This window comes from Diabrotica undecimpunctata, chromosome 7 (assembly GCF_040954645.1).
Source record: "Diabrotica undecimpunctata isolate CICGRU chromosome 7, icDiaUnde3, whole genome shotgun sequence".
Lineage (NCBI taxonomy): Eukaryota > Metazoa > Arthropoda > Insecta > Coleoptera > Chrysomelidae > Diabrotica > Diabrotica undecimpunctata.
This window is the reverse complement of record NC_092809.1, coordinates 22018908-22041393: the sequence shown is the minus strand read 5'-3', so window position 1 is coordinate 22041393 and position 22486 is coordinate 22018908. Positions and strand designations below refer to the sequence as shown.

The 22486-nt window shown below is 33.9% G+C and overlaps 3 protein-coding genes and 1 long non-coding RNA gene across 6 annotated transcripts in view; 2 read left to right on the top strand and 2 right to left on the bottom strand.

Annotated features, from left to right (window-relative positions):
- CarT (Carcinine transporter) overlaps positions 1-6393 on the top strand; it is a 31287-nt gene extending 24894 nt beyond the window's left edge. Inside the window, exons 8-9 of the mRNA XM_072536844.1 lie at positions 4787-4965; positions 6142-6393. Coding sequence (XP_072392945.1) covers positions 4787-4965; positions 6142-6337 — 375 coding nt within the window. The 3' untranslated portion in view covers positions 6338-6393. The remainder of the gene's footprint in view (positions 1-4786; positions 4966-6141) is intronic.
- Positions 6394-15418: 9025 nt separating this feature from the next.
- Positions 15419-17390, bottom strand: Mps1 (dual specificity protein kinase monopolar spindle 1). Of its 2 annotated transcripts, none has more exons than XM_072536840.1 (3): positions 16939-17390; positions 16452-16901; positions 15419-16236 (listed from the first exon to the last, which is right to left on the bottom strand). In XM_072536840.1, exons 1-3 carry the CDS (start codon positions 17279-17281, stop codon positions 15425-15427), a joined length of 1605 nt encoding a protein of 534 aa, XP_072392941.1. In that variant the 5' UTR covers positions 17282-17390; the 3' UTR covers positions 15419-15424. The 2 variants fall into 2 exon arrangements, with proteins under 2 accessions (XP_072392941.1, XP_072392942.1); XM_072536841.1 differs by having other exon boundaries at positions 16452-16880.
- Positions 17391-17639: 249 nt separating this feature from the next.
- LOC140445052 (uncharacterized) lies at positions 17640-19500 on the top strand. Its single transcript, XR_011951358.1, has 3 exons — positions 17640-18175; positions 18271-18548; positions 18626-19500. It is a non-coding gene; the product is annotated as an uncharacterized lncRNA (long non-coding RNA).
- A 63-nt stretch (positions 19501-19563) lies between these two features.
- Positions 19564-21806, bottom strand: LOC140445050 (uncharacterized). 2 transcript variants are annotated; one of them, XM_072536843.1, is made up of 4 exons: positions 21680-21806; positions 20879-21178; positions 20702-20806; positions 19564-20547 (listed from the first exon to the last, which is right to left on the bottom strand). In XM_072536843.1, exons 1-4 carry the CDS (start codon positions 21725-21727, stop codon positions 20236-20238), a joined length of 765 nt encoding a protein of 254 aa, XP_072392944.1. In that variant the 5' UTR covers positions 21728-21806; the 3' UTR covers positions 19564-20235. The 2 variants fall into 2 exon arrangements, with proteins under 2 accessions (XP_072392944.1, XP_072392943.1); XM_072536842.1 differs by lacking the exon at positions 21680-21806 and having other exon boundaries at positions 20879-21484.
- Between the last annotated feature and the right edge of the window lie 680 nt (positions 21807-22486).

Genomic DNA, 22486 nt, shown 5'->3' with positions numbered 1-22486 from the left:
TGTTTCAATGTTCAAAACAAACACTTATCATTTAACTGCTATTATTCCAGTTATCAGAGAGTTAACCCCTAAAAATCGTACGAACAAGGTGAATTTTGCCAAGAATAATAATTTTGAGACCCCAAAAAAGATGAAAAATAGTTTACCACTTTGCGTGAGCAACCAGAAGAACGCGATGAAGACTGCAGCGGGTCCAAAAACGACCGAAGACTGTTCTCAACAAGAATGAAGACGACCCAGAGACATTCCAGTTTCAATCAGCAGAAGAAGCCGTTTTAACTAAAAAATTTATGGAAAATTCGAGAATGTTTCCAAAAGATTCGATGAAACGTCTCAAATTATTAAAGAAGTAGCTAGACAAAACGACGAAAAACTCGAAAATGTTTCTAGAAGATTCGACGAGAAATTTGAAAATGTTTCTCAAATAATGGAAGAAACTTCTAGAAAGAACACTGAGAAATTTGAAGAAGTTTCTAAAAAATTCGATAAAGTAGAAGAGAAGATTAAACAGTTAGAGAGCATAATAACCAATACAAAAGTGCTACCACCAGTTAATGCAATAGTTTTAGATCCGGTACCTTATACCGTAGACAATTTGAAGCTATTGCGACAGCCAATCATTGGACAGAACAAGAAAAAGCTGTTTCCTTGACTGCTGCTTTACGAGGTGATGCTGTGGATATCCTAAGATCAATTCCTAAGGGCCAAGAAAAATGTTACCAGACTTTGTTCACTCGACTAGACAAACGTTACGGAGATACCCATCTACAAGAAGTCTAAAAAGTACAAATAAGAAGCAGAATTCAACGAGCAAGTGAGACTTTGCAAGAATTTGAAGCAGATGTTGCTCGTATAGCGCGGTTGGCTTATCCGGAGGTACCAGACAACATTTTGGAACACATTGCTGTAGATATCTTCGTCAATGGGTTGAGAGACAATGAACTACAAAACGCTTTACGACTAGCAAGACCGAAAGTTTAAGATGAAGGGCTCGCCATTGCCTTGGAACACAAAACAGCTAGACGAGCTTCACGGAGCTATAGAGTAGGAACCTCTGAAGAGAGCGACGAAAAAAACGAAAAACGTCTGGAGGAAATCGTACGGAAAGTAGTTCGTAACACGATATCGAACAGACGCTAAACCAGATGTTGGAATGGTGGCGACGTAGGTCACATTCCCCGTAAAATGCAAGAAAATAATACAACAGTCAGAAAGCTAGAACAGATTGAGCACCGGGCTGGAAAAAGTCATTCAAATGCTGATGCTCAGTCAAGACGGCCATGCAGTGCAAATGCTAATCCCTGTCTTAAATTAAAAGAACGACTTTGCCCCGTGAGACGAACCACCGACATTAATGATCAATGGCAGCCTTAATAGCTACAAGATGCTCAAGCAGGTGATCCATGTATAAAAAGAGTATTGGATTGGATGAGTCGAAGTAAAAGACCTTCTTGGCAAGACATTAGTGCATGTAGTCCAGAAGTCAAGTGTTACTGGAGCCAATGGAATTGCCTAGTGCTGAAAGATGATCTTCTGTATGGAACCTTTGAGAACGATGATGGTACACAATCTAGACTTCAGTTGATTGTACCTAAAAGTAAAGTGTCAGAAGTATTGCGTCAGTTGCATGACGGTGCATCAGGTGGACACTTTGGTATTACGAAGACTCTACAAAAGGTTAAGAACGATTCTATTGGGTGAACTGTAAAGATGATGTAAGAAGATGGTGCTGAAAATGTGAACTGTGTGCAACCAGTAATGGCCCAGTTGGTAAAAAGAGGGCACCCAGGAAACAGTACAATGTTGGTAGTCCTATGCAAAGAGTAGCAATCGACATTGCAGGTCCACTTCCAGAGACGAATGATGGAAATAAATATATCCTGGTACCCATGGACTATTTTACGAAATGGACTGAGGCCTATGCGATATGAAATCAAGAAGCTGCTACCGTTGTAGAGGTACTTGTTAAAGAATTCTTTAGCCGATATGGTGTTCCCTTGAAGATCCACTCCGACCAAGGGAGAAACTTCGAGTCAACCCTTTTCTAAAACGTTTGTAAATTGATTGGTGTCAATAAGACCAGAACGACACCCCTGCATCCTCAATTAGATGGAATGGTCGAGAGGATGAACCGAACGATGGGTAAACACCTGTCCAAAGTTGAATCAGAACATCAAAGAGACTGGGACCAGCACATTCATTTATTTTTAATGGCCTACCGCTCGGCCGTGAATAAAACTACAGGCCAGACTCCAACCTGCCTGATGTTAGGTCATGAAGTTCGTTTGCCCTGCGACCTAGAGTTTGGCTGTAGACCTTCCGAAGAACATGTAGCAAGCGAAGATTATGTCGACCGCCTGAAATTAAGAATGAACAACCTTCATGAACTTGCCCGACAACACATCCAGTTAGCCAGTGACAGAATGAAAGCTATGAAGTAGGTGATCTTATTTGGCTTTATAATCCACAACGTTGTCGAGGATTGTCTCCTAAACTGCAAAGACAATGGGAAGGTCCGTATGAAATTAAAAAGAGAATAAATGACGTAATATACCGCATTAAGAAATTTCCGAAAGGTAAACCAAAAGTAGTTCACATAAATCTTCTTGCACCATACGCTGGCTCAAATGAAATACAAGAAGCACCAACCCTTCAACATGAGATCAAAGATGGCCGGCGACCAAGCTTTAATGAATTTATGTCAAATTACGCAGAGAGAAAGAGTGCTAGATTCGGCGTGACCACAGAAGTTTAGCAGATCTTTTTAGTATTCCGCATAACGTCTCTCTAGCCCACTATGTTGCCCAAGATCATGAGATGACTAAAGAAATCTCATACGTATTTTATAAGAAGTTCGGTCGTTTGGACGAGTTGAAAAATCGGCAGCCTAAAGTTGGAAGAGTACTGAGATTAGAATATGGTCCTCGATCTTTGCTGTATATGGTAACCAGGAAGTCGTATACAGAGAGGGCAAGCTACGAGGATATATGGCGTGCTCTAACTAATTTGAAGAAAATCGTGTGCAATTATGACATCAAGAATTTGGAATTACCCAGGATAGACCATGCACTAGAAAATCTAGATTGGAAGGTTGTCAGAGGTATGCTTGAAGTGATCTTCCGAGAAACCGGCGTACGAATTAATGTGTTGCATTAATCCGAAGAAATCGTGTCCTTTAAAGACGGTAGACTGTTATTTCTTTCTAAGGGGTTCATGCAAAGCTGGAGAGTCCTGTAGATTCCACCATACTGGGCGTAACGAAATAGCCCATTTCCGATGCGGGGTACGTGTCAAAATTCTTAGAAGGATGCATCTCGAATATACAATCGATGGCATTTTCAATGGCGCCTGCCTTCGAGGCTCTTCCAACGGGAAGTCTAGAGATGGACTACTCCAGATGATTCTAGAATAATACTTTTGGTATATATATGAACGCTGTTATGAGTTGAGTTTAGTTGTTAAAATACTATCGTACTGTAAACTTATAAATAAATATATTTACATAAATTAGAACCGCTCGTTTTATTTACAAACGGTACAGCGTCCTTCATGGACAATCCCTCTTCCTTATACCGATGTCAGTCTAAAGAGCCTAAAGAAATCACAGATATCAGCAATCCACGTAAAACAAGAATTCTACAGACTAGGAAATACATACGGCAATGCTTACAACGTATACACCGATACGTCAAACACGAAGATGGAACTGGGGCAGCAATATATTTACTATCAACCACTACCCTATTTACCAATGAGTTGTTCACCATCGTAGCAGCGCTATCATTAAGTCAAAACTTAAATATAAACATATATATAGACATATAAATTAATCTCTGACTCCCGAAGTTCAATAACGACATTAAAGCAACACTGCCACTATACTATGTTCTTCTCATTAAAAAAGAACTGAAAAAAATGAAAATCAAGATAATCAGGTTAACTTTATGTAGGTAACTTCCCATAGCGCAATCAAGGGAAACGAAGCTGCATATGGACTAGCCACAGAAGAGCACTGGTTAATCCATTCTCTGAAGAAAACAACATCTTCACATACTGGTCTAAAATCATATTTCAAACAAAAAATTAAAAAATTACTGACATATATCATTGGAATAACAGTCCCAACACGCGGAACGACGTCAAGAAACACCATCGTACTTGGAAACCGGAAATAAAAATAGATAAGAACAATTGACATTCACTCGTCTCCGTATCGGTCACACGCGACATATCCATGACTATTTACTCCAACGTAAAAAGAAAGCTATTTGCGAAATGTGTAATCGTGAACTTATGATAAAACATGTGTTACTACAGTGCTCCAAACACACGAATGAACGACGAAAACACAACATATCCGAGACTGTACAAAGTGCTCTAAAAAACAGCTATTAACAAAAACTGCTTCCTTATCTTGATGTGATTTGTTAAAAAAAACTAACCACATAGATCTTACATCTCTCTCTGTTTCCCCATTACTGAGGATCGTGATTTCTTCCAATATTCCTAACAATTTTTCTCCATTGATCTCTATCTTCAGCTGCTCTTGCATCTTGAATCATATAACAAAATTATTTGTACTGTATGAATCCTCCTGTTAGGAAACAATAGTGGTTGGTGTGGGTTTTCTTTTAAATAAAAAAGGGTTTTAAAACCTCTTTGTAAGTGGCCATTTTTATGCGTTAAGTTACTCCCTGATGATAGTCTGCTAAGACCGAAAAAGTTGTGATGTTTCCAGGAATACGTTTCAAGTAATAATAAGATCTAATAAAAGTTAAATTTTTAGGGCTCGGAAATCCTTATTCTACCACTAATAATTATGGGTATAATATCGATGATTGGTGGTATATTAGGCCTACGGCTACCAGAAACATTACATTACAGATTACCACAAACAGTCGAAGAAGGTGAAGAATTTGGAAAAGATTTTGGAATGAAAGATTGTTTGCGATGTATACCAATAAAGTAAGTATATTCATAAAGTAATGGCTCAGGTTTATTTATATTTTCTCGCTGGTAGTATTATAGTGTTCTATCAACTATGATTTTTGTGTTTTGTTTATACTTTATTTCACGTTAAGAACAGAACGTTTGGCTTAGACAGATCAGTGTTGCCAAAACTCTCAGGCAGGTGTTACTACTAGACAGCCGATATAAGTCATTCTAATCAGAGCCGTATTCAGAACTGTGTAGATGTAGTTAACTTAATTTCACTAATAAGCGGATACGTATTGTTGAATCTAGAATAATGCATTATAAATACTTATAAATACAGGTATGTAATTATTATAGGTCTGATGTACATAGTTAACTTTTATTATTGTTTAACATTACATGTTTATTAACGCTTTAGATAAGATTTAACTAAGAGATAAAAAACAAGTTCAACTTTTATTTCATTTGCGTGTAAATAATAACAACAATGACTTACATAATAATTTTTCCTTGTATATAACATGCATTCCCCTTAATTTAACCACATACTTTTCGGATTTGGCACTTTGTGTGCGCCGATTTTTACACTATGACATAATTTACTCACTGCATATTAACATCATCCTCATCTTCTCTATAATTGCTATTACTGTCATAGCTATCACTGTCAAGCGTCACATTTATTACGATATAACTTACGAAGATAATTAGTTTGTAATGACCATGATTCTAATGGCATGTTGTATTCTCACCGAAAAACAGTTAATATAGTTTAAATAACATAAAATAAAATTATCTTTTGTAAATAATGTTCATTTAATTAAAATAATTTTCTCTACTTTTCATCTCTTGTGTCCGATGGCCACTTCTGGTCAGTTGCGTTAGAAAACATTCATTTTAATTCATTTCTGTGGAAAGGAAAACACAAATACAACCCTGAATCGTGCTTGTGCTCGTCGTGGCATCGGCGCGCTTTTATCGTCCATGAGAAATACGTTTCCCTAACTGCGCAACGTTCCGTTCTTAACGTGAAACGCTCCTATAGATGTATATGTATGTGTTATATACACCATTTTTTATTAGTTACAATACTTTTTAAATGTTCGAAATAAAGACATCCAAATGATTTGTCGTTTACTTATTACTTCTTCGTTACACTTTACATTTATTATATTTTATTCACTAACGGTATTATTGATATTTTAGACCAGTACCTTCGGTTATTAACTCTTATGAAAACTTAGAGCTTGCGCAAGCTTCAAGTACCCTAGCCTCTGAAAAAACACCTCTTGAATCAACTCTACAACCCAGAAGATCTATGAAAAAGCTGTTGCGACAACAAAGTGTTATGGATACACAGAAGACAGCAGATGGAACGATGCAGATGACATATTGGTTTTAGTTTATTACATGTATAGTATAAAATTATGTATGTACCTAGATATCAGTTATATTTTTGTTAATAAAGAAAAATGGAAAATTTTAATTTTCTTCTAATTTTGTCTTATTCTAGCACTGGAGGCCAGGTGTAGCACACGGAGGATAACATGGTAGTAAAACCAACAATTACATTATTATACATCAGTAGTATGGTGCAAAAGATACTAAATATGCCTAAAACACAACGCATCACGACTGAAAAAAACCTGAAAGAAGGCTTCGCAAAGAACCCAAAATAATTTCTCATATTAATAATTTAGTGAACTATAATGCTCAGAACAAGTATAAGACAGGCCTTGTAACGATTGTTAGACAACGAAACGGAAACACTATAGCCAAATACAAATTTCCCGTAGGTTTAGAATTAGACTTTATTTATTAAAGGGTTCAAACAATAAAGAAAAATCTGGGAAGCAAATCTTATTACTATTTGCGTGGTAGGAGTAGAATATGTTTCTCTGAGAAACCTAATGCAACTAAACTTTATTGAATGTCATTATCATCCAGCCTTCTGCGTCCAAAGTTGAACATAGACCTCCCTTAATTTCTTCCAGTCTTGAGCTTCCTGCAGCCAATTCCCAACGATTCTTTCGACGTCGTCTGTCCACCTTGTAAGTGGCCTACCTCTGCTTCTTCTGTCAGCTCGTGGTCTCCACACTGTAATTTTTGGGGTCCACCGCCCGTCATTCATTCTGGTCGCATGGTCCGCCCAGTTTCAGTTTAGCCATGCTATACGCTCTACGACATCGTTAACGCCTGTCGTTCTTCTTATGTCTTCATTTCTAACTCTGTCTCTGAAAGTCAGTACACGTAGCGAGCGTTCCATTCGTCTTTGGGCTACTCTGAGTTTGGTTGCTGTAGCCTGGGTTAAGGAAAGTGTTTCGGCAACGTAGGTCATGACTGGAAGCACACATTGGTCGAACATCTTTTTCAAATAATTTGGCATGTCTGATGGAGATCCATATGCAAAAATTATTTTTATTATTATTAATAAGATAACAATATTAAGAGTTTACCTGTAGCTTGTTGCCATGTTGCCGAGAGGGGGCATTTGGGCCTGTAGGACCCATCGCCGGCTCTTCGGGCTTCTTCCTATTCCCGGAATTGGATCGGGTATTCACCATCTCTGGTTTGTCGCTGGTAGAAAGGTTAAATACCACCGCTGTTATAAATAACAGTTCCAGTGACAAATATCTGTTATAGGTAACGGTTCCAAGGAACAGTTACAAAGTAACAGAGCAAAAATGGAAAACAGATAGGTAAAAATGATCTAAGTATTCCTTGACTTACGGAAGGAATAACTTAGTAAACAAGTAAATTAAATGGTATAAAAATATAATGCAAAGAAAAATGTTTCTAAGTGTTTCTTGACTTACGGAAGAAACAACTTAGAACAGAAAATAAACAAGAGAATCAAATATATTAAAATAAATGCACAAATATTTATAAGTGTTTCTTGACTTACGGAAGAAACGACTTATAATAGAAAATAAGAAAAATCAAATATAGAAAAGATGTGAAAATATTGCTAAGTGTTTCTTGACTTACGGAAGAAACAGCTTAGCAAAAAATAGAAAAATGAAATAGACAAATATATAAGTATTTTGTTAACTTACGGAAGAAAATATCTTTCTAAGATATATATTTCTAAGGGTTCTTTTGACTTACCGGAAAAGAACGACTTAGACACACAATAAAATAACAAGTCAGATATCAGAGAAATACTTCTAAGAGCTCTTTGACTTACCGAAAAGAACTACTTAGATACAAAGTACAAAATCAAATATATAAAATAGAAAAGGCAAGATAAATATTCCTAAGTGTTCTTAACTTACGGAAGAACAGCTTAGATACAAATACAAGAAAATAAACAATCAAAAATAATCAAATAAAATAGCAAACAATCAGTACATGAACAAATATGTAATATTCTAACCTGACAAGGTCTGGATATACAATAATGCTAAAAATAAAAAGGTATACAGGAAATCAGAAATAAAACAATAACTTAGTTGGAACAATAATAGCACCGACCAGGTCTACAGTAGAAGAGGCAAGCTAGAGAGTTACCAGCTGAAGTCCGTTTGAAGAGGTTTACTCTCCGGACACTGGAACTCACTTAAAGCATGGGTGTATGTTACCTGAAGTAAAATTTAATTAAAATATTTAACATCAAATAATATTAACAACATCACGTACAATCTTTGGTAACATAATATATTTTAAAGGGTTTTTACCCAAATATTTTGGTGGCTCAGGCATGGTAACCTGTATTTTTAACCTGATGATGGAACTGTTGTTCCGAAAACGTTCGTGTTTTTAATGTAGCCCTTTTAAGGGTTTTTATAAAATATACCCATATACAAAGATTAAACTCTTTTTCGAATTTAAATGTCCAGAGCAAACTTTTCGCAAATGTGAATCCTCTTATGCAATAGGTCACTCAATCTGCAAACAAGATACAATTTTGTAAAGTGCCTAGTTTGTACAAACTTAAACCATTTGAGACCTGGGTATATAGACGAAGGTTATAAATACCTTGGAGTTCACATACCACCAACTTAAAAGTTCTCCACCAAATGAGCAGAGAATGAAAGCTCATTGAAATCATACAAAAGCAGAAAACTGCATATCTCGGACATGTAACGAGATTACAACATATACGATTTTCTTCTTCTTCTAAATGTGCCTATCTTCTAGAGATGTTAGCGACCAGATTGACCCATCTTATTCTATTCACAGCAGCTCGAAATAGATCAGGTGACGTTAGACCAGTCCACTTCTTAAGATTGGCCAGCCAGGATATACGTCTACGTCCAGGGCCTCTCTTACTCGTAATCTTGCCTTGTAGAATCAACTCTAGAAGTCGGTATTTATTATTACGCATGATGTAGACGAAGTGAGCCAATTTTCTGTTCTCTACGGTGTTAATAATTTCTTTGTCTTTTCTTAGCCTTTGGAGAATAATTATATTACTTGTGGTGTATATATGAGACCCTCAACATACGTTGGTAGCACCATATTTCAAATGCCTATAGTCGTTTTATGGCATCTTCTGTAAGGCTCCAGCTTTCTACTCTATAGAGGAGGACACTAAAGACGTAACATCTAAGAATTCTTATGCGTATATTGATACTTAAAGATAAGTTGCGGAGAATCTTCCTAAGGCTGTTGAAAGAGCTTCTGGCTTTTTCAATACGAGTTTTTATTTCATAGCTGTGATCCCAAGTATTCCTAATATTGCAGCCCAAATAGCATATTTTTTCCACTCTTTCTAACGGTGTATCGCTTATTGTAATTTGGGCGTTTATGTTGGTGTTCTTACTAATAATCATTATTTTTGTTTTATTGCAATTTATTTTTTAGCCGTATGGTCTGCATATCTAATATTGTTTATAAGTTGGTCATTTACAGCAATCCCATCTTCTGATTCGTCCAAGGCCTTCAAGATGTTTTCAGAGTATATGTTAAATAATGCCGGTAACAATATGCAACCCTGTCTAACTCATTTTTCGACTGTGAAGATCTCGGACAGTTCATTTTCTAATTACACTGTTGCTTTTTGTTGGAGATGTAAGTTTGGGATCAGTCTTATATCCTTACCATCGAGTCCTGATGTTTTTAGGATATCGATTAATTTCCCATGTGGGACTTTATCAAATGACTTCTCGAAATCAATGAAATATGCATACACACCACTCAGTTGCTCTTCTAATTTGGTGTATATGCGCGAGTGAATGATAGTAAGGAGTACTTTAAGTACATGGCTCATCAAACTAATTAATCTATCTTCTTCACATTTTCTAGCGTTGGCTTTTTTAGGTAGTGGAATAAATATTGATAGTAGCCAGTCTTTTGGTAAGTAACCAGTCTCGTAGATGTTGTTATAAATAGCTTCGTAAGAGCTGTGATTTGGAGTGCCTCTAATAGCTTTAAAATTTCACCATGCACCTCATCAGATCCTGATGATTTCCCATCTTTAATCCGCTTAATGGCCATAGCTTCTTCGTTTGTTATTTCTGGGTCGTAGGGATTGTTTATTTCAGTCGGACTTCCTGCTGCATCTTCAAATAATTATTGCATATTTTCTTTCTATCTTCGAAATTTATCTTCAATGGTAGGTAGTCAAAATCTGGCCTTCAATGTCTACAACTATGTCTGTATTGCTTTGTTTTCTGGTGTTCTTCATCATCATCAGTGGCGTTACAGCACTTTATGAGCCAAAGCCTTCTTCAGAACAATCCTCCATTCGCCCCTGTCTCTGGCAACTCTTCTCCATGCTCTAATTCCGATAGACTTCAAATCATTTTCTAGGTTGTCTTGGTACCTAAGTCTCGGTCTTTCTCTTCTTCGTTGTCTGATCGGCTCTCTTCGGTCAAAAACTTTTCTGACTATGGCATTTTCCTCTCGTCTAATTACATGACCAATCCATCTGAGGCGTGCTACCTTAATGAATTTTACAACGTCAGGTTCTCCAAATCTTCTATACAACTCTTTCTGTTCTGCACCTCTTTAATTATTTTGTGCATATGGAAATCATCATGTTTGCGTTGTGGTGTTTCAAATTCCATGCCATGCTTCTTTTATCTCCTTTAGTATAGTCTTATGAAACTTTTTGTATTCGTTGTCATTTCTACCTTTTAATTTTGTTCGATCTTCCATCATCTGCAATATTTTATCTGTCATCTATTCTTGCTTCTTTTCTCTTTTTGATTTTAGATATTCATGCGAAATTGTGGTAATAGATGTCTTCATTTCGTTCCACTGTTCCTCTATGCCTCTAGTAGTGTCTTCAACTATTTTCGCAAAATTCTTATTATGTTTTTACTTTTTTCTAGATGTCATTTTCTTTAAGTAGTCTTATATCTATCTTGAGCCTCATTTTCTTATGAATTATTTTGACTCGTATGTTGATATTTGCAACCAATAGACTATGATCTGAGAAAACATCTGCGTCTGGATATGTTTTTGTTGAGATGATAGAATTTCTACACCTTTTGTTTATGTTAATAAAATCAATTTGGTTTCTTATAATTTTCCCTGGGGTGGGATGCTTTCCATGTATAAAGCCTTCTTGGGTGTAATTTAAAAAGTGTATTCGATTTTCGACAGTTCATAATTGAGGATAAGATTGAGGACAAATATGAACCAGGAAGCAGACAGTGCTCCTATCTAAAAATATATGAAATTGGACAGCCTTAGGCTTAACGATTTGCTTAGAAAGGCCCAAAACAGAGACGAATTTGCCAAAATTGTTACCAATCTTCGATAAGAGAATGCACCTAAAGAAGGTTATATAATTCAGGATAGGTAATCTCCTTGCCTGAGACCACTTATGATTTGAAAATATCTAGAATTCTTTCCTCTAGTTGTCACTTTACTCTTGATTTCATTTAGAGTTATGTTAATAATGTTTATTAGTTTTTGAGGGATAGTTAAAAAAACTGCATAATTTCATCTTTTACTGTCTATTATAAAATAACTTATAAAAGTATATCAATGTGATACATATATGTTAATAGAGATTATTTCATCATCATATAAATTATTTTGCACAATACATAATCTGATATATCTTATCAAATAAGGGGAAATGTATTTCAATTGATTCTAGTTTAATAAGTAACTTAATATAAATAAAGTAGATGACAGTTTTAATTCTTGTTTACAATGAAAATGTCGTCAAGTAAATTTAAAGCTAGTTAATGGCTTTTTATAATTTTGATACTTTATTCAATTACTTTACATCACCACCTCTTTTAAACACAAAAATGTTGTAAAATTTTGTTGAAAAAGTTCAGCGAAAGACGATATTTTAAGATATGCATGTCAGACAGCAAAGCGACCAAATATGTAAAGGATATGATGATCAATGGCAAGAACCTTTACAACAATGAAATGTTTTCTACCAAAAACTACACCACAATTATGGTACCTATTATTGGGAATTTTAATTGGTTAACAGGTTGAATATCTTTACATTCAGATTAACCCATTAACGCCTACGGGTCCCATATGGGGACACAAAACCGCCCTCTAATTATGTGCGTGTACTAACTGACAAATTTAATTTGAACGCCACTGACTGAGAACTAATCGTTCGAAATGCTCATCGGATGCGCCTGACAAGATCAGTTGCTTGTTGTACTCGCGCGTGAGAGGTTGTGCTATTTTTTATTGGACAGATTATTTTCGACAACGAAAATATGGACATCCCGTGACGGTAAGTTAAATTATGTCGATCTTATTTATTTTATTGTATATCTAGGCGATCGATTTTATTTAAAAAACGTATTTTCGCAATACTGTTTGTTGATTTTCTAAATATATGGTTCTAGTTTTTCATAATTTCGTCGTAAACGTCACTGTCACCATATAGGACCAGTAGGCGTACTACGGACAATATGTATTAGCCTATAGTTTTATACGATAATTTTAGTTTCAGAAGAATAACTCTTCAAGAAGCGTTAGATATCGCCTACGAATCTGATAACGAAGTCACTGATATATACATACAGCCACCTGACTGTCAGGATCTGACCGATGAGGATTCAGGGGATGAAGATGAGGGTGGAACTGTTGAAAATTTGAGTAGTCGTCAACTGTTAGCTCCAGCTGAAGTTGTATTTTCAAATGGTACGAGAGTGGAGGACACATCTGAAGATTTAGCAAATGAGCAATTACCTACTGTGGTACAAAGTGACGCTAAAGCAAATTCAGGACTGACGATAGTAACTAAATCAGAGGAAAGTGAATTCATTGAGGCGGATCTTGTTTATCCTAATTTTCCCTTTCCAACACCGAATTATTCGTCATATCAAAGTTTGAGTTCAGTTCAATTATTTGAGTTGTTTTTTACAAAAGAACTTATTCAAGAGATAATAAAGGAAACAAGAAATTATTCACTTCTCAAAAATCTACCGGATCTAAATTTGTCTGTAGAAGAGATAAAAGTTTTCATCGCTATTCTAATTGTAAGTGGTTACAATGTTTTGCCAACAAAACGAAGCTATTGGGAAAACTCGAAAGACATGAAAAACGTTCTAGTTGCAGAATCTATGAGACGCGACCGATTTTTACAAATTTGCCGATGTTTGCATTTTGCTAGTAACGAAAGTATTGACTACAATGACAAAATGTATAAATTACGTCCCATAGTCGATCACTTAAAACAAAAGTTTCTAGAGCATTTTATACCGGGACAAAACCTTTCGTATGACGAGTCCATGATAAAATACTATGAAAGGCATGGATGTAAACAGTTTATACGCGGAAAACCTATAAGGTTCGGGTATAAAGTATGGTGTTTGAACACCAATAGTGGATACCTGATAAATTTCGAAATTTATCAAGGAAAAAGTATAATAAAGAAACAAGGTTATGATGCTATATTCGGAAAACCTGCTGCTCCACTTATACACATGATTAAAAATTTAGGAGCCAAAAAAGATCTCCGCTATAACTTCTTTATAGACAACTTATTCACTGGTGCTAACCTCCCTTGTACTTTGAAAGCAAATGGGTATGGAGCAGCTGGAACAATTAGGGATGACTGAATTCAAAAAGAAGTTCCTATACCGCCTAAAAAGATTATGGCCAAAGAAGTTCGAGGCACCTACACTTAACTCTTGAAACGAACGATGGTATTCTTTATGTGAGGTGGATGGACAATAATGTGGTAACAGTGGCCAGTACGTGTTTTGGGGTTACTCCAGTGAAATCTGTAGAGATTTTCAAAGAAAGATAAAAGAAACGTACCTATACCAGATCAGGATGTAATTTCCAAATACAATTAAAACACGGGAGGCACCGATCTGATGGATGCAAACGTATCTTGGTATGTAAAGTATATTGATTATAATAATATAATAACATACATTGTTTCAGTTATCGTATTGGTGTAAGATCAAAAAAGTGGTACTGGTCGATATTCACATATCTTATTGATGTATCTATACAAAATGCTTGGATTCTCTACCGCAAAAGTGGCAGAAATATCAGCCAGTTGGAGTTTAGGCGAAGTATTGCTCAGGTAATTATTAGTAATAATTTACTACATATTTACGTAGTCTTACATGTTACTGTGATTTTTAGACATATTTGGCAAATTACAAAACGACAGCTAAAGATCCAGGTCGAATGCCTAAAGCTGCTGGAAGTAACAGCCGTGTTGGAGACGATGTCAGATTTGATGGGCTAAACCATTACGTAGTAGTAGTGCCAGAAGGAAAAAGAAGAAGATGTGCCGGGTTCAATTGTATAAGCACAGGGCGTACAATGTGTATCAAGTGCGATGTTGGTTTATGTTTAGAATGTTTTATGAAATTTTACACAAACACTTAATTCAGATAATATTTTGGAACGCCTACAGGGCCCATATGGTGACAGCATGTTTTTTGTATATTTTGAAATAAAAATTTATTTTTTTTTTCAAACGTAGGTTAATTTTACACCTTTCTTTATGAAAGTTCAAAAAAAATCGTAAATTCAAAAAAAAATTTTCTCAGCGTTAATGGGTTAAGACAAAATATTCTGTATAGAATTGGAGAGCAAATAAAGAAGTTTTAAGATGCTGATGTGACTTACAATTACTAGCAATAATTAGACTAGGTATATAAGCCAATATAAATAAAGAGAACCTCCTTGCAGAAAATTTTGGTAAATGGAACATATACGAGTGTACAGGTACAATATATGTAAACTAATATTATCAGCAAAAATGGGCCACTCACTAATGGAGGTAACTTTCAAAAATCTGCAGATGCCCATGTGAAATTCTGGAGTAATGTAACCAGGGATAAAGTGTTTAATTATTTCTGAACTTGATAACATTTTTTTTTACAAAACACATTTTGTGGACCAACTATCTTTTCTTTAGTAAAAAACAAGAATGCAATGACATAATTAAGACTAAAATTAATTAAAATCACATTAAAATAAAGCTTAAATCTTAAACTGAATAGTTTTGTAGTTTTAAACTTCAAAAGATTAAAGGGTTTGAAGTTTAAAACAACAAAATAAAACTTCTTATGCAATAAATCAATTATAATTACATATTGCACAACTCTTTATCATACTCATACTCATCTAAGAGCTCATTAACAGAAGGTCGAGATTTAACATTATATTGTAGGCATTTCTTAATGGTTTGTATAATTTTTGGAGGAACCCAATTCGCTTCTGGATAATGTATTTGGTGATTGGGATTCATAATAAATGCCAACTTTGTCCACAATTGTTTTAAATGATGAAAAGGTGGTTTCTTATAAACAAGTTCATAGAGAATACATCCCAAAGACCAAACATCAGATTTATAATGTAGTTTGTATCTTGTTTTACCAGGACTTGAAGAACTATCATTACTTAATGCTTCAGGACTCATATAATTACATGAGCCTGCAGCAAGAGTCTTAAATACACTTGTCATATCACTTTGTACACTAGAAGCTATACCAAAATCTATTAATTTTAAACCTTTATCACCCCATAGAAAGTTTGAAGGTTTTAAATCTGAATGTATCACTCCATGGGAGTGAATTTGGCTAACAGCCTGTAACATTTCCATCCAATAGAACAGCAACATATAAAACGGAATGTTTGCCTTGTTACTACCCAAGTTTTTTAATACTGTTGAAAATTCTTCACCACCTTTCTCTAAAACCATATATAATTTCTTCTCAGCTTCTGAAATTTGATAATCATAGAGTCTGATAATTCTGTCACATGAATGCAATCTCTGCAATAATTGTACTTCAGTGATAAAACCCTGAGCAGTGGCTGTATCATCCAAAGAAACACATTTTATGGCTACTACAATCTTTCTTTCTATGCAAAAACATTGATAGACAACAGAGCTTCCACCTGAAAAATATTTATTTTGGTTATTTACCTTTGTATTTTAATATTCATTATAAAGATAACAAGAGCATAAACAGTTATCCACTTAGACAAATAGGAACAGTTTGTTTAAAGTAAACAACAATTGATAACTTCCACCTGTGGTTATATTTTCTAAGTAGCTTCAAATTATTGTTATAGCTTTACTAATGAATTATACAAAAATATGTAAAACATACCTTTTCCCAACAAGTTCAGTATTAGGTATTCCACATTGTTTACCCATATCCTATTAAATGTTTGATCATTTGGAACACTCCTTGGAATGGAACATATAACATTATTCACACTGTTTAAAGCTTTTTCAGGTTTATTTATTATCATTTTAGAGGCACTGGCTAATGTTGCACTACCTGAAACACTACAGTGAATTTTCGAAGGAATGCTTTTTACAGTTGGTGTAGTAAAATTGTTAAAAGTCGGAACCAACTGATTACATTTCACAATTTTGTGATCAGGTGTTTCTGGTATCATTTGCTTTTTCATTGGAGTGTGCAAAGATAAAGCACTGAAGTCTAAATCAAAGCTATCATTATCTTTAGCTGTTGAAAACACCTTTCTAGGTTGCTCAGGTTCAACATTTTCCTTGTGATGGTGGGTATTCTCCTCTATAAATAATAAATGTATTACTGGTATAATAAATTATTACTGCTTTACAAAACTCACCTGTTTCAGCTTCTTTGATATTTTGAAGTTTTTTAAAACCATCAGAAGAATCTAGTCTTTGTCCAGCATTATGGATTATATGAGGTTTCTTACTTCTGTGGAAAATATTATCAATAGTAGAAAACCCCTCACGTTTACTCTCTTCTATTCCTGAATTTAACTTATCAAGCTTTTCAGCTTCGGCAATTTCCCTCTTAATCTCATCAAAATTTAAAGGAACTAATGGAATAATTTTCTTTGGAATATTAGGTTTCTTCTTGGTAGAACTCTGTGTACTTCTTAGAAACAGATCATTCTGTACTATGTTCTTCCTTAATTCAGAAAAATCTGCTGTAGAATTCATTTTTTATAATTCATAACACATTTTTTACATATATGTTTGTTGTTTAAAATCAAAATAACGAATTCCAAGCTTTGACGTTATTGACAATGACACATTCTTACGTTCTTACCAACATAAGTAATGATCAACCAATAATATATTCTTTTTTTTTTTCACAAATTTAAATCTGATCTTTATTATAAACAATATATTATAATATTTGGAAGCACTGAATTTGAAAAATTTGCATAAATGTTGATTTCCAAAAGTATTTAAATAAATTGGCACAAATAAATAAAACTCCGCTATATATGTTTCTAATCATTCAGTGTAAACATGATTTTTAAAACATCATAAAAACGAGGAATCATAACCAATCTCATATGATCAAAGCCTGTACTTTTAATCCTGATTAAACCTTGATTAGCACAATTTTGTTAGCTGGTTAACTTTAATCAGCGCTGATATTTTCATCCCTGATTAAAACTAATCAAGAGTTAACGGTCGTTTAACTTTAACCAGCCAAGCCAAAAGTAGTATGGTGCCTGTCGTTTAAAGATAATCAAGACATTCTATTCTAACCTGACTTTTATAAACTTTTGTGTGTTTTCGTTTTGTTTTGGTTGTCATTTTTAATTTAATTTTTAGCAAAATCTACTTTTTATATCGAGAAAATGGACCTTCAAGAATTTGAGGAACTTTTTGAAGATGATAATGAAGAAATAATATATTCTTTAAATAACATCGGAACATAATATTGGAGGAGGAAGAAAAAAAATATATGGAGGAATTTGAGGTAAATGAATTTTTTTAAGGTATCGTTTTCATAAGAATGTTGTACCAAAGAATATAGACGCTTGTTGTACGGAAATTGGTACAAGAACTGGGTCCTATTTTACACCATATAAATCTTCAGTAAGTATATGTATGTATATTACCATTCTTTAATGGTAGCACATATTTTTTTTGTTTGATATGTATAGGTAATAGTAAAAATATTTTTGTTATAGGTACCATGAGCTTGTTATAACAGCAAGTTTTAATAACATTTAGATTTTATACTACTGGTTGTTTCTATATACAATCATAGTTAGGGGTGATTTATGGGGGACTACAGGAAGAATTATAAAACAGGTGACAGATGCCATTGTTCCTTTAAGACCCAGATATATAAAATTTCTCAATGTTGAGGACATAGACAAAATTAGTTTAGATTTTTATACATGTGCTAGATTTCCAAAAGTAATTGGTGCAATAGATTGTACTCACATCCCCATACAATCACCAGGTTAGTAAATAGAGTCTGTGATGTTTAGTGTGAATGTATGATTTGGATTCTAAGATATATGTATCATTTTATTTTAGGTGGCAACAATGCTGAAGTGTTTAGAAATAGAAAAGTTTTCTTTTCTCTAAATGTTCAAGCAATATATGATGCTAAAAAAATTATATTATGTATTTGGTTTGTCGCCGGCCAGGTTCTGGTCATGATAGCCATATTTTTAACAGCTCTTCCTTGAAAACAATATTTGAAAATGGAGAATTTATGAACAATATGTAATTAGGGGATAGTGGATATCCAGTCCTTAACTACCTAATGACACCATTGCAGAATCCTCAGACAGCAGCTGAAGTACTGTATAATCAATCACAAATTTCTTCAATGATTGTTATTGAATGAACAGTTGGTATTTTGAACAGGAGGTGTAGTATCTTAAGAAATACATTGTGTAAACTTAGCTTTAAGAAATATCACAGAAGTAGAAGGAATGGTTACTGCAACAGAATTAGAGATTAGCTTGGCTCCTTATGTAGAAACTTAGATCGTAGTCAGTTTTGTATTTTACAATTTAATAATAAAGTGCCAAATGCTAATTTAGAGCCTATTTGTTTTCTACTTCTAGGTCACAACAGGTTTCTCATTTTGACACCTGGAATGAGATGCAAATTACCTTTTGTTCAAAGGATAATACTAGCTTGTTCAATTTTACATAAGATTGTAGTTGTAATAGAGAACATATTAAAATACTAGGAATCAAGGATGCTGTTAATGTTGATATAGAAGAAGCTGTGGTAGTATGTCTTCAAAGAGGAGCTTTTAGTAAGATCATTAATTATTTTGAAACATTGTAGGTAATTGAATATTTTAACCCTAGCAAAAATGTATGAACAAAAAAATTGTTTTTCATGATAAAATAATTAATTTTATAGTATTTTTTATAAATTTTTTTGACACTGTTTAAATAAATGCAGATGATAAATACACATTTGTTTTATTGTGTTAACCTGTTTTATATGGTTAATAAAGTTTATGTTGGATATCTGTTGAATTGAATACTCTACTTTTGAATCCTGAACTTTATAAAGTTATGAAATATTCTATGTCCATGATCATTGTAATTATTAAATATTTTAACATTGTTTACAAATTGTTTAAATTCCTTAAATCTTTTGTAATAACTCAAGCTTTAACAAAATTTTTCTTTTTTATTACATTTTATTTATAAGTTCTTTTTTTAAAATTGATAACTTTAACTTTCTTTCTTCTAACTCCAACTGAAACAGTTGTTCTCTCCTATCATTTTCCCTTAATACCTCCTCATATTGTTCTTTTTTTATCAACAGATCATAATCCATGACATATTATGACATATGGGGCCGAAAATTGGATCATAAACAAGAAAAACAGCAGTAAGATAATAGCAACAGAGATGGAATGCCTGCGAAGATGCTGCAGAGTAACAAGAATGGATAGGAGAAGTAATGACGAAATAAAGCAAAGAACATCAATAGAAACAGACATACTAACATATATAGAACAAAAAAGACTAAAGTGGTATGGACATGTAAGAAGAGCTAGCGACAGCAGATGGATAAAAAGAATAACCGAATGGAGCCCCATAGGAAGGAGGAAAAGAGGACGACCCCGAAAATCCTGGAGGAACGAAGTAGACGACGCCATGAGTAAGAGAGGACTAAACGATGGAGAATGGAACAACAGAGAGAGATGGAAACGGTTGAGCGAGGGAAGGCAGTGAATACTGTAGAATCCCTAAATATATATATATATCATAATCCAGTAATTCTTGTTTTTTATCCCATTCCATTTGTTTTTGTTCATTTTCTTTCTTTTTATTAATTAACTCTGCTTCATAGCAACTTTTTGGTAATCCTGATAATTCTGTCTCCAACTCAGCCAGTTTGTTAAATTTATTGAGACTTTCCCCTCGTTCAGTGGATGTTGTTGTTATCCTCTTTCTTTTTTTAAAATTGGGCTTTTTAATATCCTAAAAATGTATTAAAATTGCACAAAAGAACTACAAAATTAACTAATCTAATGCTAAAACACATACCTGTGTATAAAGGTTGTGTACCTTATAGTTAGATTTTAACTCGATGCTTATAGTTTTCAATTTACTAGTTATAAAACACTGCACATACCACTTTACTTTGAGTCATTTCATCTTTGAGCCCAGATGTCTCCTGACTGTCTAGTACTTCTGATTCTGGTAGATATATTTCATCCTGAGGAGAATCTTCCTGGACCTACAAGTACATGTATTTTTAAATTCTCTCTACACAACTACATAATTTTTGATAGAATTTTGTATTACATACTTGAATATTTTCTTTGAGAAACATTGAGAAGTTTTTACCACTATCGGAATCACCTTCTGATGGTAAGCCATCGATTGAAGTTCTTAGCAAATTGTACAATTTTTCTTCATACCAATTTAATTCTGTATTTGCGGGAGGATCTCCACCAGTTTGATGTTGACTTCTTTTGATTTGTGATACAGTCTTTTTTAAGTTTCTTTTAATGTTTTCATACTTTACTTTTATGGATACTAAATCCCTGTTTACTATGTTGGTCGAGTTAAATAAATTATGAATTCTTTGCCACGACTCCTTTTTATCCTGTAAAGACAAGTGGTCAGATTTTTTATTTTCAATTACGTGGAATTCTTGAAAAATAAGTTTCATAATGCTATTAATTTCATATCCAGAAAAATTCGATGACCTTTTCTTTTCGGAACTCATTTTTTTATCAATAATATAAACTATAAAACTAAATTAAAACAAACTATATATAAGTACTAAATAATAAACTAGAATAGAATACATTGAAATACATCACAATATAACTCTTTAAATTTACAATATCAAAATTCAAACAAACGCAAGACAGATCACACTGGATAAATATATTAATTTGCCGGTAAATCATACCAGTTTACTGCCTAAAAATATGACTAGAGTTTAGAGTTAAATAATTAACAGCCACAATTTTATTATGATTGAATAAAATCAGGCATAAAATTGACTGGAAAGTACTGAAACTTATTCAATCAAGGTTTAACCGGCGATTAAAGTTAATCGGCTGATTTAGTGATTTAGAAGTAGCAGAAAGTACTGTACTGGACTTGTGGATGTGGACCTTAGAGTAAAACACATTTCTGAAAACATCTTCCCCTTCCATCTCTAACAATCTATCAATGAATCTCTCTTTCTTTTCTAGAACACCACGTGCTATTTATAACATTTGACATCAATTTCTGCCTGCGTAAAACATAAATCACAGTACACTTCCACGTAGCAGTGTCAGTCCCGTGTTAACAAATAAAACGACGATTGGCGCATCGCCTAGTGTTAGGGTGCTTAACTATATGAATACATGGTGGAAATGATGGCGGTAAATTAAAAATGCACGTAAAATTACCTAAGACTGTAAACTCTCAGTAAAGTAAAGAGAAAATCAATATAATCCTAAAATAACAAAAAAACCTTATTACATACGATGTACATAGTTTTTTCTTATACTACTTGGACTTGGGTTTTCTTGTTATGTTAAAGTTATATTTATTTTTCATTACATTAAAATGCCAGTTCGATTTCATAAAATCAAAATGCTCACTCTGCTTAAAAAAATAAGTACGCGCAGACGGAATCAGCCATATTTTAAACGGAACCAGTGCTGTTCAGTGACATTTATCTGGTGTGCATAGAAAAATTAACCCGGTTTAGTTTATTTACGGCAACTATAGACATAATATGCACTATTATATTCGTACTTTTAGTTGAAGAATAGATTAAATTCTTTCAAATGTACTAAACTATTAACCTCTAAAAATTTAAATTACAGTTCTGTCGTAGCTTGTTACCAATTTCTCAATTCGAGTCTATGTTTCCGTCTAAAATATGGCGATCTTGTGCTGACAAACTTCA